An 18,806-nucleotide genomic window follows, 5' to 3' on the forward strand; every position below is an offset into this window, starting at 1 on the left:
GAAGGGCACAGCATATGAAACCTGTGTGTGTGGCGGGATATGTCAAATTATAGAGGGTGGTTAGATAATGATTCATTTCTGGGATATTGGATTTGCCTTGAGGCAGAATTGCTCTAAAGCTGAATTTTCCTCTTTTATTTCATGTTCATGATGTATTTATTAAGTAAATAATAGCAGTCTAGTAGTGCGGTGCCTAAGCTTTAATAAAAAAACATGACTGACAGCATGATTTGACAGTCATGTTATGGAGAAGAAAATGGTTACTGGGGATCCACATAGACTGCTTCCTGGGCTCATTTTAAGGTCATTTGTGGCGGGGGAGGGGAAATGCACATATTTGTCCAAGGTAAAATTTGGTCCTTAATTCTCACTTTGCCAGTCTCTGCTGTGAATCCTTTTTAATTGCTATTTATTATCACAGTCATGCCCAGAGGTCTTAGCAAGGCTTGGGGCCATTTTGTGCAAAATGTTGTATAAACACATATGAAGATCTTCTGCGCGCACAAGAGTTTTTGCAATTCATGACCTGAATTTTGCAAATACTTTTCATGCATGCTTAATTTACTGCTGTGAGTAGTCCTAGTAACCAGGGGTACTATTTACAGTAGTTTAGTAGTGTATGAGTGCAAATCAGGACCTGCATATATATTGGGGGGTGGGACATGTATGTGCGCATGAGCACTCTAGAGGCAAAGATTTCTTAGGGAGATATCTTTTATTGGAGCAGCTGCATAGTTGGGATAGCTATACGAGCTTTCTTCAGACCCTTGCCTCTTACGTAATTCCTGGACCATCCCAGCTACATCACTCTGGTGCTCCTGTAACATGCGCATACATGCGGACATACATACTCAAAGCGAATGTATAATATATATTAACTGTACGTGTCTCGGTAGCTTCAGTGGGACTACACACATCTGTAACATTAAGCACGTGCACAGGTTTGGATTTAACCATCTGATCCCACAAGCAGCTGTAAGAAATCCTTGCTTTCTGCATCGTTGCTACATTGGGCGTGATTTTTTTCTCACTGTCGAAGCTACTTTTTTAAAGATGGCTGTGGACCCCCAGGAAGAAGACCGTGCATTTTCAAGTCTCTCTACCTTTATTCCAACTATGTAGTTGGTCCAAAAAAGATAATCACCCTACGAAATCCTCTCCTCTTGCACGTTTCTGGGCCATCACAGCTACAGCATCACTTTTATACGACTGACCTCTGCTGTGGCCCCATTTGTTTTCAAATGTAAAGCAAACAACTTGCAGTGCTAATTAAAGTGCTTTCTGGGATAAAGTAAGAGTTTTGCATTATTTATCTAAATTCTTTTTATGGACGAACGTTCTGAGTTTGTTCATTAATGAGCGCTTAGAAATAATATAAAATTAGACTTCATGAATTGTTCATGAGGTATAATTTACCATGATCACTTTTCCTGGCATTTAGGTGTTGTGAACAATTTATTATGCATAGATAAGATATTTATTTTTGATTTCCGAGTGCTAGAAATAATCTGTCCAGATGAACGGTATCCTTTCCATCGTTCTTCGAAATTATTTTTAGATTGCGCTTTCTTAAGAGAAGCCTGGTTGTGGAGTCTTTTCCAAATATTGCCTTTTAGTGCTGTGAAAACAAATATTTATTTTTGGCGACTAATCGTTACTGTATCTTTTCCCATATGTAGCAAGGTCAATGGGATTCATTTATAAAGGGAGTTATCCGAGTTTCAGATGACAAGAATAGGGTTTAAGAAAACAGTGACATCCAAGCAGCTTTCAGTGCATGTGTGCAGCCTCCTTCTCAGCCCCACACACAGACACGCCGCGACTGCAGAAAGCAAATGTTGGAAATATGAAACGTGAATATTTACATGCATTGAGCCAATGGCTATTGTTTATGCATGCAATAGGAAGATAAGGCTGTCTTAATCTGTCTGTGGGTAGTTTTCTAAATGATTCATTAACTGTTCTTTGTAATGGTAGATGGATGCAACATATTTACTGTAATAACAACTGAAGATTAATGTCGGTTAGCAGTAGCTTGTTTAAGCCTTACAATGGTTGCGTTTACATGATACACGCAGGTATTCTTTGCATTATTGCTGAAGTTAATATTTTAGCCGAGAGATTAAGCCCCCTGAATTAGTTTGGAAATATTTATACAACGACTCAAAAGAGAGAGACTTCTGAGGCATCATTTAGGATGTCGGAGCTGCTGGGGGGGATTTTTCTGCCGTTGACGTTTTGGAGCGGGGCGTTGCACCGCGCTTCGTGATTAGCTGTGCTTTGCAGACCGGTGCCAGAGCTCACGCAGGCTTCCCAAGCAGCCCAGCATTTCTTTGTGAAACCTGTCACACTGAAATGCCCTGTAGTTTGCAGGTGTATTACCATAGTGAAAAAAAGTAGCACAACGAGACATCATTTTAGAAACCAGGGGTCTGATGGACCATCCCGAGAAGCGGAGACAAGGCATGCCTTTATTTAATAGGTACAGCTGTAAACTTAACATTTGTTTTTCTCACCTTTTGTGAAAGATTATAAATCAAGTGAACTTTTCATCGATCATCTTCAGTTACTCTTGGTCTCGAATCAGCGTGTTTTATATAGCATGTGAAATAATCATTCATTTTTTCTGAGCTGTCTTACACGTACAGTTTTGTATCTGATTGGCATTGCTAATACTGATCTCCATGCAAAGGGAATAAAAGGCTAAGTTTGTTGCCAAACGATTTAGAAAAAGGAGTTCTAGGGTCATTTCAGAAATTAAAAAGTTGAGGATTGATCTGCTTACCTTAGCTATAGCCAGTAAGACTTTTTTAAAAGGCACCGTAATAGATTGCTGGTCTTTACTTTCTTAATCTTTTCCTAACCAATAATGTTAGAGAGAGAGCCCAGACCATCATTTCTTTGAAAAAATCATTCCTTTGAATGCCTGGTCATGTAAATATAGATGTTGTGGGAAAGTGCTTGCAGTGTAACATTTTAAGAGCATAAATATTTATCTAAATCCAGTTTAATGAAATTCTGCAAAAGTATTGGGAATATTAAATGAGATATTAAAGACTATGGTTTTAAATATAATGGGTGTAATGCATTCTTTCAGGGAAATATACTTCTATGTATAAAGTATGTCCTTGAGGGTAAATGACTATATATTTGAGTGGTTTGGGGGGGTTTGTTGGTTTTCATTTGTTTGGTTGGTTGAGTTGGTTTGTGGGGTTAGGGGGTAGAAGGAGATGCTGAGCGCCAGTATCTACCTAGATCCCTAACCTTAAAAAAAAATACATGCATAGTTCTCTCTACAAGACTTTTTTTTCTAGAAAATGAGCTAATCTTCAATAATAAGAAAGATCTTTTTTGTAAAATTATAACCATTAAAAGAGTTTACACAGTTAAACCATTTGAAAGCAAACACTGTGTCCAGGACATTAAAGGAGATCCTTTTTAAGGAGGTTGTTGTGGTGAATTAAAATTAAAAAAAATGTCTGGTGTGGGGACCACAAGACATGAGTGGGCTACCGAGGCACATTTTTCCATATAGTTAATGAATTTATCTGTAAGTAGTACACAGCCTGCAGTAATACCCAATGACTCTTTTTATATTAAATGATAGGAAAAGTATTCCAGCTAAGTTGAGTAGACCCAATTGTACCTCCAAGGTTTAGAAGAGTCAAGTGGGATGGCAACACCCGGAAAAAACATTTGGGGCTTTTATTGTTACTGTCATGAACAAAGCACATCTCTACATTGGTTAAATTACATGAATAAGTCCAAAGTAAACATTATTCTTTCATGCTGGTAAGGACAGGTTTTGCAGTCTCTGATATAGAGCTGTGATTTTTCTACATAAATCCTCCAAAATCCCTTTCATACACAGGAAAGGCCTTTAAATAATTTAATGATAAAATCTGTACACTTCAGATGTTTGTGATAAATGCTTCCGGTAATATCTTTGAGCTCTCTCTCTCTTCCCCTGTTCTCCTGTAGTGATATTACTATTAGCAACTCCCAGCATTACAGTAACTTTGGTGATAGCAAATTATGGGCCTAATTTTCTTTTCATATTAGTGGAAATCTCGAAGAACTTTCACGACGCTGAGTAGGTGAATAGAGACCCTGGCTCTGAAAAACCAGTCACGGACGTGAGAGATCTGCAATAAGGAAATACCAATAAAGGACGCATATATTTGCTCAAACACAGCCTATCCTTTCTATGATGTTGCTGTCTTTGCTTATACTTTACCTTGGTTAAAAATCTGAAGGTTGAGCAACAGATTAAAAAGACAGAAATGCAATTTTTAAAGAGTTTGCGCAACGTTTAAAGCAGGCAGAACAACAAACTTTGAACTTTATCATCCTTTATATATTTTAAGTAGACGGTCAAGGCCTAATTGTTTAGCAGGGGTAACGAAGCATGCCTTTTGCTTCTGTTACTAGTAAATGAATGTGAACATTTTTTTTACAATATGGCACTGAAGCCCTGCTCCTGCTGCCACTGAAATAAGTGGCAAGTATATGGCACTGAAGACCTGCTCCTGCTGCCACTGAAATAAGTGGCAATATTTCCATTAACTCCAGAAGTGAAGTATCAGGCGTGAAGTGCGTTCCATGAACTTTCAGCTTGCTGTGTGACGGTGTTATTTTTGTGATATTAATATCGATGGCGGGGGTTTCAATACCCATGGAAAGCTGCATTTTTCTCTCTCAGCTATGTTCTCCCAGTCTCTTAAGTTGAATCTGGTTATTTATCAATTATTAGTTGGGTAAAATCCTGGCTTTTGAACCTTGTGGCTCAAGTAACATTTGAGACCAGCCAAATATAGCATCTAGTAGAAAGCATGATGCAGAAATGTAATGACCAAAACTGCAAAAACACTAACATCTGCTGAATGAAGTGTGTAAAATAGTCACGCTTTAGCAAAAGAGGATGACTCTACTTCACTGACACATTTTTTTTTTAGTGTTTTTGAATTGAGTTAGATGCCAACGTCTTGATCCTGTGAAATACAGAGCATGCCCGCTCCCCATGGGAGGGGGGACAGGAAGGGGGTGGTGGGGTAAGAGTTAAGGTCATTCAGCATCTCAAAGGATTGTTCCTGTAGGAAGCATGGACCAAGATTTTGTTTTCAAATTCAAGTTGATGCAGTTGTGTAGATACAGTATAGGTGATGGGATTATACTCAGTTCAGCTGCTCGCCAGGGCAGGGGATAAGGACATCTTCAGCAGACGACCAGCAAGGTTTCCCAGGGCTGGAACAGGTTGTGGATTTAAGGTTACAGAGTGGAAGGGAGACGGTTTCTTTAAACACACTTGGAGTTGTACTTTAAAAAAAAAAGATAAAGCCTTTAATTAGGGAGCACAGATGATGCTGACCAAGGCAGGGAGGTTTAAATGACCCCACTGAACAGTCGTGGGGCGACGGGGATTGCTGCTACATGATCAGTAGATTTGGCATGGGAAGTTTAGACTGGAATCTGTTGAATTTTTAATAAGTTACTATCTGCATGAAATGATCACCTGGATGCTCTGATTTTTTTTAAAATTATTATTATTTTATTCTACTTTAACTAGTTTTGTTCTGTAGGTTTGTTGTGACCTTGTGTTAAACACCATAGTGAGAGGTCTTTGTTCACTGCACTATCAAAGCATCTGTTTTTCACTGGGACCAGTAATTTAAAATAAGCACTGAGTGTATTTCTAATTATGAATGGCATAGATGAAATATCAAACACAATGTTGTAACCACATCAATTCACAGTCACTTTTTTTTGTCATTTCTATTCCTTCCTGAAGTTAAATCAAGTAAAAAGAATCTGCTGGATATCAGTCTAGATGTGAATGCTCCTGTACTCCTTTCCCTGTCCCTCCCCCCCCACTTCCTTCTCCTCCAAAGTTTTGTAGGAAATTACTAAATGTAACTTGTCACAATATGTACCTTCCTGGCTTTAAAAAAGAGAGTGTGTTAAGTCGTAAGTAATTATAATAATTATAGGATCAGATCAACACAGGGTTCAAACTGTATAGTGTCTCAGTACTTTAATTCTCTCCTGAATTTTTCTGTGATGTCTAAATTTCTTTGGCCTGTTAGCAGTGGCTTTTTCTTCTCCCTGGTAGCACTGAGTAGCTGTTTTAAGCCTTTCATAAACTTGAGGCTTTGCCTGGCCGGGGGACATTTCCCACCAGCCGCCATCCCTGCAGCTGCGCCAGTGCAATCCACCATTTGTACAACTGGGGCTCACCCCAATTTGAAGATGAGATAATGTCCAGCAAAGATAATCTTGGCTTTCCTTTTCAGCACTAGAGATTGCAGTTAAATTGTAGTTGCATGGAAATTGTAGTTGAGGCAAACCCAACATAAGCTAGGCCCTGAACTGCTGAAACTCTTTAAACTTTCTTTGCTACACCCTGAATTGTTAAAACAATTGGTAAAACATGCAACTGCAATCTTTTAAATTGAAAGTTCTTGCATTGTTAGGTCCTGATCCTGCCCATAGACACATAAGTAACTTTACTCATGCAGTTAATAATATTGGCAACAATGGGGCTACTTACATAGTTTATAGTTTCCAGGGTCGGAAGGGACCGGAGCAGATCATCCATTCCAACCCCCTGCCCTGGGCAGGAACGAGTGCTGGGATCATAATACCCCAGCCAGATATCTATGCAACCTCCTCTTGAAGACCCCCAAGGTAGAGGAGAGCACCACCTCCTTTGGGAGCCCATTCCAGAGCCCGGCAGCCCTAACCGTAAAGTAATGCTTCCTGATACCAAGCCTGAACCTGCTCTCAATCAATTTGTGGCCGTTATTCCTTGTTATCCCAGGTGGTGCCTGGGGGACCAGAGCCTCACCTATGATCCGCTGGTCCCCCCCGGTGAGTTTATAGACAGCCACTAGATCCCCTCTTGGTCTTCTCTTGTGGAGGCTGATTAGATTCAGGCCCTTTAGTCTATCTTCATAGGGCCTGGCCTGCATAAGTATTTGCAAGAATGGACCTTTATTTTGTAATAAAAAAGGATCATCTGGATGTGTTTATTGGACATTGTAGTTTGAAATGTTGAGATGAAGAGAGATTTAATCTGTACCCATATCCAATAAGCCATTTGGAAGTCGCTTCTCTAATTAAAGAAGGAGCCCTTTGTTTCCAGCACCTGTTAAAATTACTCACCCATATGAAGGTTGCAGATTTGAAGCTTTATTCTGTAAAGAAGTACCAGGTGATTTGGTGAAAAATATAGCTAGCAAATGCAGGTTGTTATTGGAACCAGGAACCATGCGTCTTGCAAGACTCAGGAGTTATTTATTCAGGGTAATCCTAACCCCAGCACTTTGGGTTGAATGCCCTTGGTTAATTTGTTGTCATTGCACTTTGCAATACAGCCCTTTATCTTTTCATATAGACTGCTATACTTCATCTGATTTAATAGAACCGTAATTTTAATTATTATTATTACCTTGAATTATAATTCAGTTTGTCGCTTAAATATACATGTGAGAAAATAGTTACAAATGAAAACAGAAATTAACTGCATTAATTTTTTTCCTCCCTGCATCTTAGTATATGCTCAGAGCCAAAGACTAGCATGACCTACTTTACAACAATAACGGAGGAATCAAGCCAGGGTTTGTTGTTTTTTTTTTTTTTTTTTTTTTGGTTAAAGTGTCTAAATTGGCCGTGAATGCTACCTACTCATTCATTTATCAGTATCTTTAAAAATAGCAATTGTATCTGTGAAACTTCAAGCAGTGTTTTTCCTTTTTATCTTTATCTAGATAATTAGCACCATGGAGCCTCAGGTGTCGAATGGCCCTACATCCAATACAACCAATGGACCCTCCAGCAACAGTAGAAACTGCCCTTCCCCCATGCAGACAGGGGCTGCCACAGACGACAGCAAAACCAACCTCATAGTCAACTATTTACCCCAGAATATGACACAGGAGGAGTTCAGGAGTCTGTTTGGGAGCATTGGTGAAATCGAATCTTGCAAACTCGTGAGAGACAAAATTACAGGTATGCGCTTACGTATTTTGGACGTTGGCGTAGCTGGCGCGCGTTTCGGTTTTACATAATCTTCTAGACAGCCCAAGTTCTCAGTCTTTCAAGTATTAATGGAGTTGCGCATGGTGTCAACAACACAATATATACTGGTACTGTTTGTGTCCAGAATGGGAAATGTGGAAACCAGCCCAGTAAATTTCCTGCAGGTGGGATACCTTCTGTTTTCAAGGGTGCCCATTGTATATAGACACGCTGTAGACGTTTATTCTTATTCCAGCCCTCATACAGAACTAGAAAAAACAAACAGCCAAGATTGATCTGAAACACATAACTTCTGTACAGTTACAGAACCCATTTTACTTAGCATTGGCTTTCCTGATACTCTTCCATTTTAATTTACTTGCACTTAATTGTACAAGGATAATCTATGCTTTTGACTACAGGTTTATGTTTGTAGGTTTATTCTCTGAAATGGTTTCTTTGCTTGAGCCCTTTTTTCTCATGGAGTAAGCCCTGTTGGTAGAGCTCTCCCCCCCCATGATTCAGAAATAAATCCCTCCTTAAGAGTCGAGATTCTGCATCAAAACGAAGAGAAATACGTACATGCTCTCGTAGGAGAGGTCCGGAGAATTGAGCATGTTCAGTATGTCCTTGCTGCTGACGTGTTGCAGCCATAGCTAGTAACGGAGCAGTGCACAGCACATCATAAAAAGAGGCTGCAGAATAAACCAGCAGCTTTCCAGCAGCTTGTGAGAGCCGTGTGGCCTGATTACTTCCGTTCAGAATCGGGAGTGATTGAAACGTTGACTGTTTGGTGCTACGCAGCTGGGGATGCGCAGGATAAATGCACGGCCATTATAGCCACACCCGGCCTTGTCTGGGAACCACATCTGCGTTCCCTGATACCCAGCCAGTCGCAGGATGTTGTGCAGGGAGCAGGTTTGATTCGAGTGTGCCATGCTCAACCCTTCGTAACGATCCTGAGCACCTTTCCTGCTATGCTGCCTATTGCATATGGGCCTGCACCCATAGGAGACAGCACCCTGGAGATGCTCTGATCCATTTTCCTTAACTTGCAGCAAAGAAATCATCAATCCTTGAAACAGAAGGATTCCAAAAAGAGCCATCTTTTATAAAAATGCATGCTTGGAGACCTAAAGTGAAAGATGAAAAATGGGCATGAGCGCTGTATAGAGAGAGAATGAAAAAGTGAGGCATGTAAAATACATATTTTTATATATAATTTTAGCATTCCTGTAACCCTTGTGCTAGCAGTATTTGTATCATCCACCTAGTGCTCTTTAAACACAAACTGTTTCTTTTTTATTTACTTTTTGACATGTAACGGCTTCAAGTTCAACACCAAGGCACAGAATAAATGGCAGTAGCCTAAGGGCAGATCAAGTCCTCAAATGTGTAGTCCAGCTGAGTTCTCTTTTGCACATTGTCCATGATGCATCTATTTTAATACGTGCTTTTGATTAGGACTTGACTTCAGGTGTATGAAGGGGTAGAGGCATCTTGACTTTCTTTACTCTTTTTTCCCCCCCTTTATTTGATTTAAACCATGACTTGTTCCATTGGTTTAAGAGCAGAGCTGCAAGTGTGGCAAAGTACCTAGTGCTATAATACATTTCCCTGGATCTTTGTCCTCATGGCTGTTATTTAGCTAAAAAACAATTGTGTTTCTTTCCGATCAAAAAAAAAATAAAAAATCCGAGAAACTAAAATTACAGCTAACTTCAGTTGTTTTGAGCGAGTAGACAAACATTAGAAGTTTTGAATTTTTTAAAAAAGCAAATGCTACTGGAATGAAGTACTTCTATTTTGGACTTTGATCATGAAAGAGTACTTTCCAACTGCTACAAGGATATTTTTTGGTTGCTTGGATAGCTCAAACTATGTGGTACTCTTCTTTTAATATTGTCACGAGATACTTCTGTTACTTCTCTGCAGGGATGGGAACCCCTCTATTGAGGGAGTTTGTTAAAGAAACGTATTATTTATCTCTTATGTATTATTTATCTCCCCTGTATTTCAGTCTGCTTCAAGGGCTCGGTTTCTTTTTGAAGAATCTAACATTTTTCCTGGATTATTCCTTGCGATCATTAGAAATCTTGGGCGCTCGGTTTTTCAGTATGGGTTCAGGGCTGAAATTTTTCAAAAACGCCTAAATGGTTTAGGAGCCTGTGATTTCAAGAGTTTTTTAGTTACTTAGGAGCCCACGTTTTGTTGCAATTCAGGGGTACTTTGCAGCTTAAGTGTCTCAAGGCGCTTTTGAAAATGGAAATTAGGCCCCTTTGAAAATATTACCTTCCGGTAATTTTCCATTGTCCCAGTCCAGTCGCGTAGTTTCAGGTTGTGGAGAGGACTTTATTCCAAAAGGTTCCATTTTGCTCAACTCACACATTTTGGCGTATCTTCTGCATTTGATTTCCTCGCTGCTTTGTTGCTGTGTAATCTGCCTTGCGGCGATGACCGATGCCACCACACCTCAACCTTGCTTTCTGGCTTCAAAAATCCCTGAGAGCAAGTGGGACAATGAAGGGTCCGATGGAGCAGGTGGAGGTCCTGGTCTCTAGGGGAGTAGCATAGACGCCTGGAGAGCCATTCTCCAAATTCAGCAACATTTCCTTCACCTTGAAACCTGGGGAGCAGCAGAGGTTAAACTGCTGAATATAGACTCATCAAAACCTGGAGTCATTTGGCTGTCGGTGCTGATCAATAGCACCACCCAAGAAGTATGTCCTTAGAAGGCATGAAGAATCAGTATTTTCACCCAGAAAGGCATTGACAAATAAAAAATACATACAACAAGACCCGATCTGTATAGCAGACCCAGTTAACCAATTTGATAGACTCTTGGCCCATGTGAACAGCAGCAAAATACAAATACAAAAATCAGACTTGAAGTGCCTTTCGAAATCATTCCATGCATGTTTTATTATAGGGGCGAGGTCCTGTAGGAACTACCTCCTCAGTAGGTATCTTCTTTTTTATGAGCAATCATGTACTTTGGAATTATTTTTTTGGAGGTGAAGGTGTACTACAGAATAAAATTAACTGTATTGCACAGTAGATTCTCATGGCTCACTTGTGATCTGAGCTCAGAAACAGGCATTTATTTTCAGTCCCATGTGGATATTGGCTGCTTTTTTTCAGATTTTCCAGTTTGTGGAATGTATGTTAATTTTTGTTTCACAAAAAATGCAAGGCATCAGTCATCTAGAATGCGTTTAAACGAGCGCTGGCGTACTGTCCATGAAAATATGGACTTTCTGCATACACATATTCTGCTTTCTGGTAAAGTAAAAAAATGTGACCATAAAGGAAAGCCTAAATTTGGACTTAGTTAGCTGCAAAGGGACGTTTAAATGAGCGCTTGAAGAAAAATTAACAGGGCACGTTCTAAATGTAGATCTAAAATTGTAAGCCTAGCAGGATAATATTATAAAATCTCCAAGGGGGGAGGGGAGTGCTGACAAGATTTAATTGGTGCAAGTAAAATATCTAGTTTTCCCCATTCTGTTAAGGAAATGCACAGATTTTAGCAAGATAATGTTTAGACTCCCAAGATATTTTTTTTTACCAGGAGTTCAAAGCTAAACAAAGTCTGTTAAACATACAGGATCCTCCTGAGAGAATTTATGTTCAGGATTGCTTTATCATTATTTTAAATAGGGATTAAACAGTTACTATATATTAACAATAATCATCTCTTCCACGTCTTCATGCAGGTCTTTCAGAACAGTAGTGAATTTAAAAAAACCCCCAAGATTCCTGATGCTACCCCTCGCTCTAGAGAGACATATGTTTAAACAAGCATATTCCTTTACTGAAAAAAAATGCTAATTTGGTACTACACTGAACTTGAGTTGAATAGGAATGACAGCTTCTAAGACAGCCTTTAATTTGGTATTCAAAACCAAAATTGTAAACTTCAGTTTTGTTTGGTAGCTTCTCAGAGCAGTCAGGATATACAGTAGCATTTTTAAAAGATGCTAATGATTTGAAAGAGGAGATATAACTCAGGCATACATCTTAATTATGGGGGAAGGGTAGCCATTGAAAAATGTATTTTAGTTGCAGTGAATTTAAGGGAATGAGACAAGGAAAAGCGGAAAGACCAAAGATATTTTCCTTCCTTTGGCAGAGATGTTTAATAAAAGCAGAACTTGTGGTTGTAAAATGTGCTTATTAAATTCTTCATTTACACTACCTAATTAATTCTAGCATTTTAAATTAACAGTGAAACTGGTCCCTGCTGTACCATTTCAGAGCTACAGCATATTTCGTCCAACAGCCCAGTTGTTCAGGTTTAATCAGCTGCTCTCCAAAAATGAAAAAGATAGAACTTGAGTTAAAAAAAAAAAAAAAATGGAACAAACATTTTAAAACAATTGTAGATGAAAGGGAGATGGCCTTATAGGTGGAAGCTGTTGCTGTAAATCATTGGTTCTCAAACTTCTGAGGGTCACGCGTCCTTCTACCTTTTTTAATATCGTCTAGGCATCCCTCTGATTCCATGTTGCAGATAATAAAAAGAGTCATTCTTTATGTTGCCAGAACCATAGTGTGCACTCTGCAGTAATCAAGAGAGAGTGTCAAGATGTGCTACATTTTTTCCTCCTCGTTTTGATTTCCCCTTTACCTTTTCTACATTCTCATTTCTTCCTCTCATGTACCCTCTATCAGTGCATTGCATGCCTCGGGTATTCGTACCCTAGTTTGAGGAACACTGCTTTTTTTTTTAGAAGAATTTGTAAGCCAGTGGTTAAAACCGAGTTTAAATTAAATCGAATTGCAGATTCTCCCTGTTTGTTTGATCTGTCTCCAAATGGAGGTAGTGGAGAAACTCTCATTTACTGTGCTTACCCAAGTATAAGACAACCTGGAATATAAGACGACCGACACCCCCCCCCACACCCCCCCCTGTAATTAGTTTGTATATCTGGAAAATTATGAATTTGTTATAATGTTCCAGGTATAGAAAGTAAGTGTTGGAGGGTTATCTTGAATTTCTCTTCCCTACTACCCCTACTGCTATATCAGGGAAAGCGGTGGCTGCAGGGGATCAGGTGCCCCCCTTGCCCCCTGCACCCCCTCACTTCCCACTGCAGCCCCCCTGCCACGTGCACCCCCAGCTCCCCACAGCCTCTGCCTCGTCCCCTCGTCCTCTTCCTGTCAGACATTGCCCCCGCTGCTCCATCCCAGAGCACAGCAAGTCGAAGATCAGCCACTGTGCAGCAGTGTTGGCACTGCTGATTGCCCACCAGGCGAAGGAGTTTCCACGTGCTCCGTGCCCTGGAGAGACCCCAGCCTGAGCTGAGCTGCACCTGACAGTAAGGGGGAGGGTGGGCGGCAGGGTAAGGGGCCAGAAGCTGTAAAGGGGAAGCAGGGCGGGGAAGGGGCAAGAGTCTGGGCCAAAGTCAAAGCTTCAGCAGCCACCTGCTACCCCCTCCACTTCTTATGCAGATATAAGATAAGGAGGTTTTTCCCTACGCTGATTGCAGGGGGGGGACCTCATCTTATATTCAAATAAATATGGCACTTAAGTGGGAGCACTGGGCTCTGAATTCAAAGCGACCTTTGAAAAGGGCACATTCAACTTGTTTGGGGCCAGATATTATTATTATTTGAAGAAAGGTCCAGTTGGTGCACCATCTCAAAGAGATTTCCATTGCTGCTGCTCAAAATGTTTGCTGGTGGTGATTTCAAATATTGTTTCGGTCTTATAACAAATTGAACAGTGAGCCCAAATAGTGTAACTTTATTATTTTTAAAATTCTGTTTATTGATTTGTTAATGTATGGAGAAACTTCAAAATTAATCTACAACAGGGTTGGGCAGTTATTTGGGCCTGGGGGCAGCTGCGACCCAGATTGAATCAATTGGCAAGTGCCCCCCCACAGGCCAGATGCAATCAGCTGGCGGGCCAGATCTGGCCTGCAGCCTGTATTTTGCCCACCCCGATCTACAAGGCGCAGGTTATATTGCACTAAAATCTTATGAAGACCCAGATGCGTTGGGAAACAGGAAGTTTGATATAGGATAGCAATATGTGAACACCTATAGCATATAAAACAATTTGCATCTTGTTTCTTTGTATGCTTTAATTCCACACTGGTATAATCAGAAAGTTTGCCGCTTCCCCGTCAAGATGGCACAGCAATAAATTGTGACTTCTGAATTTGCACCCAACTCTGTGAATAAAGCATAGAGAAAGATTGCCACATTTCATTTATGAGATCTGTCTAGTGTCACAGTAAGATTTCAATCCAGGTAGGGTATTTGAGTCCCAATGGGTGAGTGGTATAAGCAGTGATGCATCAAGGGTAAAGGGGTGGATGTACAAGCCCTTGACTAGAAGTACAGAGATCAACTCTTATTCATTAGATGCTAGAAAGGAACTGTGTTGCCTAAACCAGTGGCTGGATGCTATGGGCCTTAAACTTCCTCCCCCGCATCTCCCCCTCACCTTATGGAAGACCTGAAAGAAGCAGTGCTTCTGATCTGGTAACCCCAAAGGTTTCTACCTGGGGGAACTGGAAGCAGCACAGCTGTGATACAAGGCGTATCCTACCATTGCAGGGTGCAGAAGGAAGCTTTGCTGCAGGCAGTGCTGCTGCATCCGAGGCCTTCCCCATAGGCACTGGTAAACGATTAACCTGAAAATAAAGCATACATGAAAATCCTTTAAGGCAGCGTGAAGAGGGAATAGCTCCTTTGGCAAGCATGTGAGAATTTTGTTTTGTTTTCTTTGTTACTCCCCGTGGCTCACCAGCACACAACACAGCGGTATTTTTGAAGAAGGAGGGAGCCTAGATTTAATTTAATGACTAGCAATTTTGACCAATATCAGATTTGTTGGCGCTCAACTGGTGATGCCTTAGAATTGGGTCAGGTGTTCAGAGAGTGGCTGCTTGACGCTGTCTGAAAATGGGGCCTCTTCAAGTGTTTTCTGTTTGAGCGTGCAGAATTGCTAAATACCTCGGGAGGCTGTACCTGAGATCTCCATGAAGAGTCTTGTTTTCACAAGAGCAGAAGCTGTTATCTGCTGTTCAGAGCTGCAAGAGTAAATCTGAGATATAGGAAGGAGAAGAACCAGATAGCATAGTGCTAACTAATAGGCTAGGGACAGAAGTTACACACAAACTGGTACAAGCGATCAGAAACCTGTTCCAATCTGTATCACAACAGAAGTTCAGTGCACATATACCGTTTTCAAAATGGCTAAAACCAGTTTAAGATAAACCTGGATGGATGAGGTGGTACAATTACCTACCCTGGAAATCTTCAAGAGGAGACTGGACAGTCACCTCGCTGGGTCACCTGACCCCAGTTGTCTTTCCTGCCTAGTGCAGGGGGGCTGGACCCAATGATCTTGCAAAGTCCCTTCCAGCCCCTTACAGTCTATGAATCTACGCAGTATCAGACTTAACTGATTTAGTTTAAATTGGTTATATTGAACTTCTGTCCCAGCTCCCCTCCAGATTCAAGTTAACTCATAGTCCCCCAGTGTCCCAGGATGCTTTGCACCTCCCCTGCGAACCTCCTATGGCAGGGTGGGCAGGCTTGCTGTGGCCCAAGTTGTCTGCTCCAGTCTAGCAGGGAGGCGTGCTTTAGCACCCCCCGGTTTCTGCAGGCATGTGGCTGCTTTCCAAAATCAGAAGCATTCACTGTTCACTTGCTTTTTGATTTGATCTGTACATCTTAGACTAACCTGCGAAGATTGAATTGATTCAGCCTTGGGATTTTTGACTGTCTGTACTTAGCCATAAAAGATGCTTCTTCTCCTGGAAAGAAGCTTCTGAGAGTCTCTTCAAAGCTGTAATAAGCAGGTGATGACAAAGAAACTCTGTATCTACTGCTTCCAGTAAGCATCGCCCTTCCAGCTTGCCCATTTGTCTGTAGCCTGGGCGGTTTGAGTTTTTAAGTATCTTAACTGGAAGTTCTGGTGTATGGTCAGCTAGGCTCAAGAAATGTCCCTCTTGAGAGCATGGGGGAAAATAAACACAGAACTATAATGTAAGGAGGTAAAGCCATAGTAGAATTAATCGTTAAAGTCAGTGGTAGGAAATAGTGAATGGGGATAGGAAATAATTACATAATCAAGCCTGCATTTGAATAACATTGCTAGAAAGAGGTAAAGAGAACTTCTTTGTTTTGATAGCAGAAAAAATCAGTACTGCACAATGGAGACCTTGACTTTAGGATGAAAGGAGCCACAGTTAAATGTTGTGTTATCTTATATGTATATAGGATAGGAAAAATATGAAGAAAGGTCTTTCTTTTTATTCAGGGGAAAATATCATAGATCTGTAATGTCTGAAATTGAGTGTTGTTCCTGTTTATTTAAGGTCTGATTTCTCAAAACTACAAGCCGAACACTTATGGACAGTTTGTAATCACAGGCCCTTTATTTAAATTTTCTGTAAGAAACTTGGCAAAAGGACTTGATACAAGTATTTCATCTGGGGGAAAAAAAGATGCAAGGGCCAAATGCAGAAAAACAAAACTGATTGTGAAGCAAATTGTATATTTGGTCCTAAATGATTGAATCTCCAAGCTGAACACTAACAGTTTTTAAGATTTTTTTTTAATGACTTGTACAGTGGTTTTGCATGGAAAGTTTCTTCCATTTTGAGATACTGCCAGTTTTAGTAGTATTCCCCATTTTAAGTGCATTAAGTAGATAGGATTATATGACACAGGGATTATGTTAGATAAGATTTCAAAAATTGTTTAGAAAGGATAAAAACCCATATGCTATGTGGCACAAACCAGCTACTAACAGCATTTAGGAAAAACCTCTATTTGGGACAGTTAATTCCATCATTGCTAACTATGGAGGGATTTTTGCACCTTTGAAGCATCTGCTACCGGTCACTGTTAAGATACTGAATTCTTTAAGCTAGTCTGATTTAATATGGCAAATGCTTTGTTCCAGCGTGCCTAAATGTAAGAGATGCTAGCTCTGAAAGTAATAGGATCTTCCAACAGAAAAAACATTATGTGCAGCCATTGTGGAAGCTGTGCCACGACTAGTTAATGTAATTGTACAACGGTGATTTGTTCTGTTATTTTTTTAAAGGTCATATTTAGTACCTCCAAAATGGGCCAGGTTGTAGATCCTTCAAGAAACATAACATTTAATTCTTTTTCCGGTTTCCTTGAAAACACAGGTCTCTGGCTCAATTAATATTTGTTAAAATGGAAAAAAAACTTCATTATTATAGGCATCAGATTGACTATTCTGCCAGAGTCCGTTTATCCGGAAACTAATCCCAAGTTAAGTGAATTAGCTTAAGGTTTTGATGAGGTGACTCGTAGGTTAGTCTAACCATTATGGCTATTTTATCTAAACGTTAGTTTTCTGTGTATGAGTCAGCAGTAGAAATGCAGTGAGTGAAGAAATGGTCAAAAAGAGTAAGTGCAATTGCAGCTGAAACTCAGATGTGCTTAGAAGGAGAGAGCGCCAGATAGCAGTATAAAATATTACCTGTTAGGGCTGAACAAAGAAAATTCTTGTAGTTGATCAAATGGAGTACAAGGAATACGTTCTAATTTTTGTTTTAAAATCCATTTGTCTGCGAGGGTTTTAGGTTGTAAACCCATTTGGGTTGGTCTAATAAAAGATATCAAATTCACCCAAGGAACCTTGTCTGCCATTTGTCTGCGAGTAATTCATGAGTCAGAAATGCTGCGGTTTTTATGTCAGTGGGACTGAGAGATTAAAATGCTGCAAACATATTTAACATATTAAGAGTGGTAGTGCATTTTGAATTGTGTACTAAATCTAAAAGGCAGTTATATTTATTATTCTCAATATCATGTTAACATATTAAGATATGTTTTTTTCCTAATTTGGTGTCCTGATGTCCTTTTTATACCACTTTCCTCAAACGGATTCTGTTCTTGAGTACAGATGAACCTAGTTTCAATGCTGCGTATCCAGGAAAATCTCTAAATATTGATTATCTAAATGAACATTTGTGTTAAGTATCTGGAGTGCATTCATTAGCATTGGGGAAAGAAATAGTAATCAGTATCTTACTGCTGGATTTCAAAAATGTATTTGGAATGGCTTAATGTCTCTTCTGAATGCAGAGGAGAAGCGGTCATATTTGCATCCGTCATTTTCTTTTATCGCCTCGCTGCAGTAGTCTTATGCATATTCTACACAAGCGAACAAAAGAATTTTTGATTTGTTGGCTACAGGAAAAAAGCCATTGAAAAGGGATGTTGAGGCAAGTGGGGGAAAGCATGACACTAGTGCTGTGACAGACCTTTCTAATTAACTCCAGCAGTTTCAAATCTGAGACTTTTCTGAAGTATCTTAAATACCTGTAATGCTTGCATAGCTTATTCTTTACATATGAACTTCTTGTTTTGAGTAAATAACACCACTGGCCCATCATCTCTAATTACGGAGGATTTGTGGTACCTCAACAACATAAGATGCCCCCGTGCTTCTGGAATTGTGCTTTCCAGTCCTAATATTATTTTTATGCATCTGATTTTATCCACTGGATGAAATGTTTTTTGGCCACCTTTTCCATCCTAAAAATAGGACATGCAACATTATTCCACTTCTCAGAAACAAGTCTGCAAAGAATCCATCAGAGTCCTGTATTGTTGAGCACGGTCCACTCACTTCTATCCAGCGTTATCTTTCCCTTTTCTAGAAGCATAGAGCCGATACCCAAGTGCTCATGCCTGACTTCTTTTCTCTTTAACCCTTCCTCTTTTCTTCCCATCCAGACCCAGAGCTGACAAAGACAGAAGGAAGGAAAGGGACCGGAAAGAGT

General features: G+C 40.1%; 1 protein-coding gene across 4 annotated transcripts in view; it reads left to right on the top strand.

The window, feature by feature from the left end:
* Positions 1–18,806, top strand: part of LOC102369995 (ELAV-like protein 4) — a 108,970-nt gene that overhangs the window by 47,694 nt on the left and 42,470 nt on the right. For 3 of the 4 annotated variants that reach the window (XM_006025310.3, XM_006025308.3, XM_006025309.3), the window contains exon 2: positions 7,767–8,007. In XM_006025310.3, coding sequence (XP_006025372.1) covers positions 7,779–8,007 — 229 coding nt within the window. In that variant the 5' untranslated portion in view covers positions 7,767–7,778. Of the gene's footprint in view, positions 1–7,571; positions 7,617–7,766; positions 8,008–18,806 lie in introns of those variants that run through there. The other variant, XM_006025311.3, reaches the window with a different exon arrangement.

The sequence above is a fragment of the Alligator sinensis genome, unplaced genomic scaffold (genome assembly GCF_000455745.1).
Source record: "Alligator sinensis unplaced genomic scaffold, ASM45574v1 scaffold256_1, whole genome shotgun sequence".
Classification (NCBI taxonomy): Eukaryota; Metazoa; Chordata; order Crocodylia; family Alligatoridae; genus Alligator; species Alligator sinensis.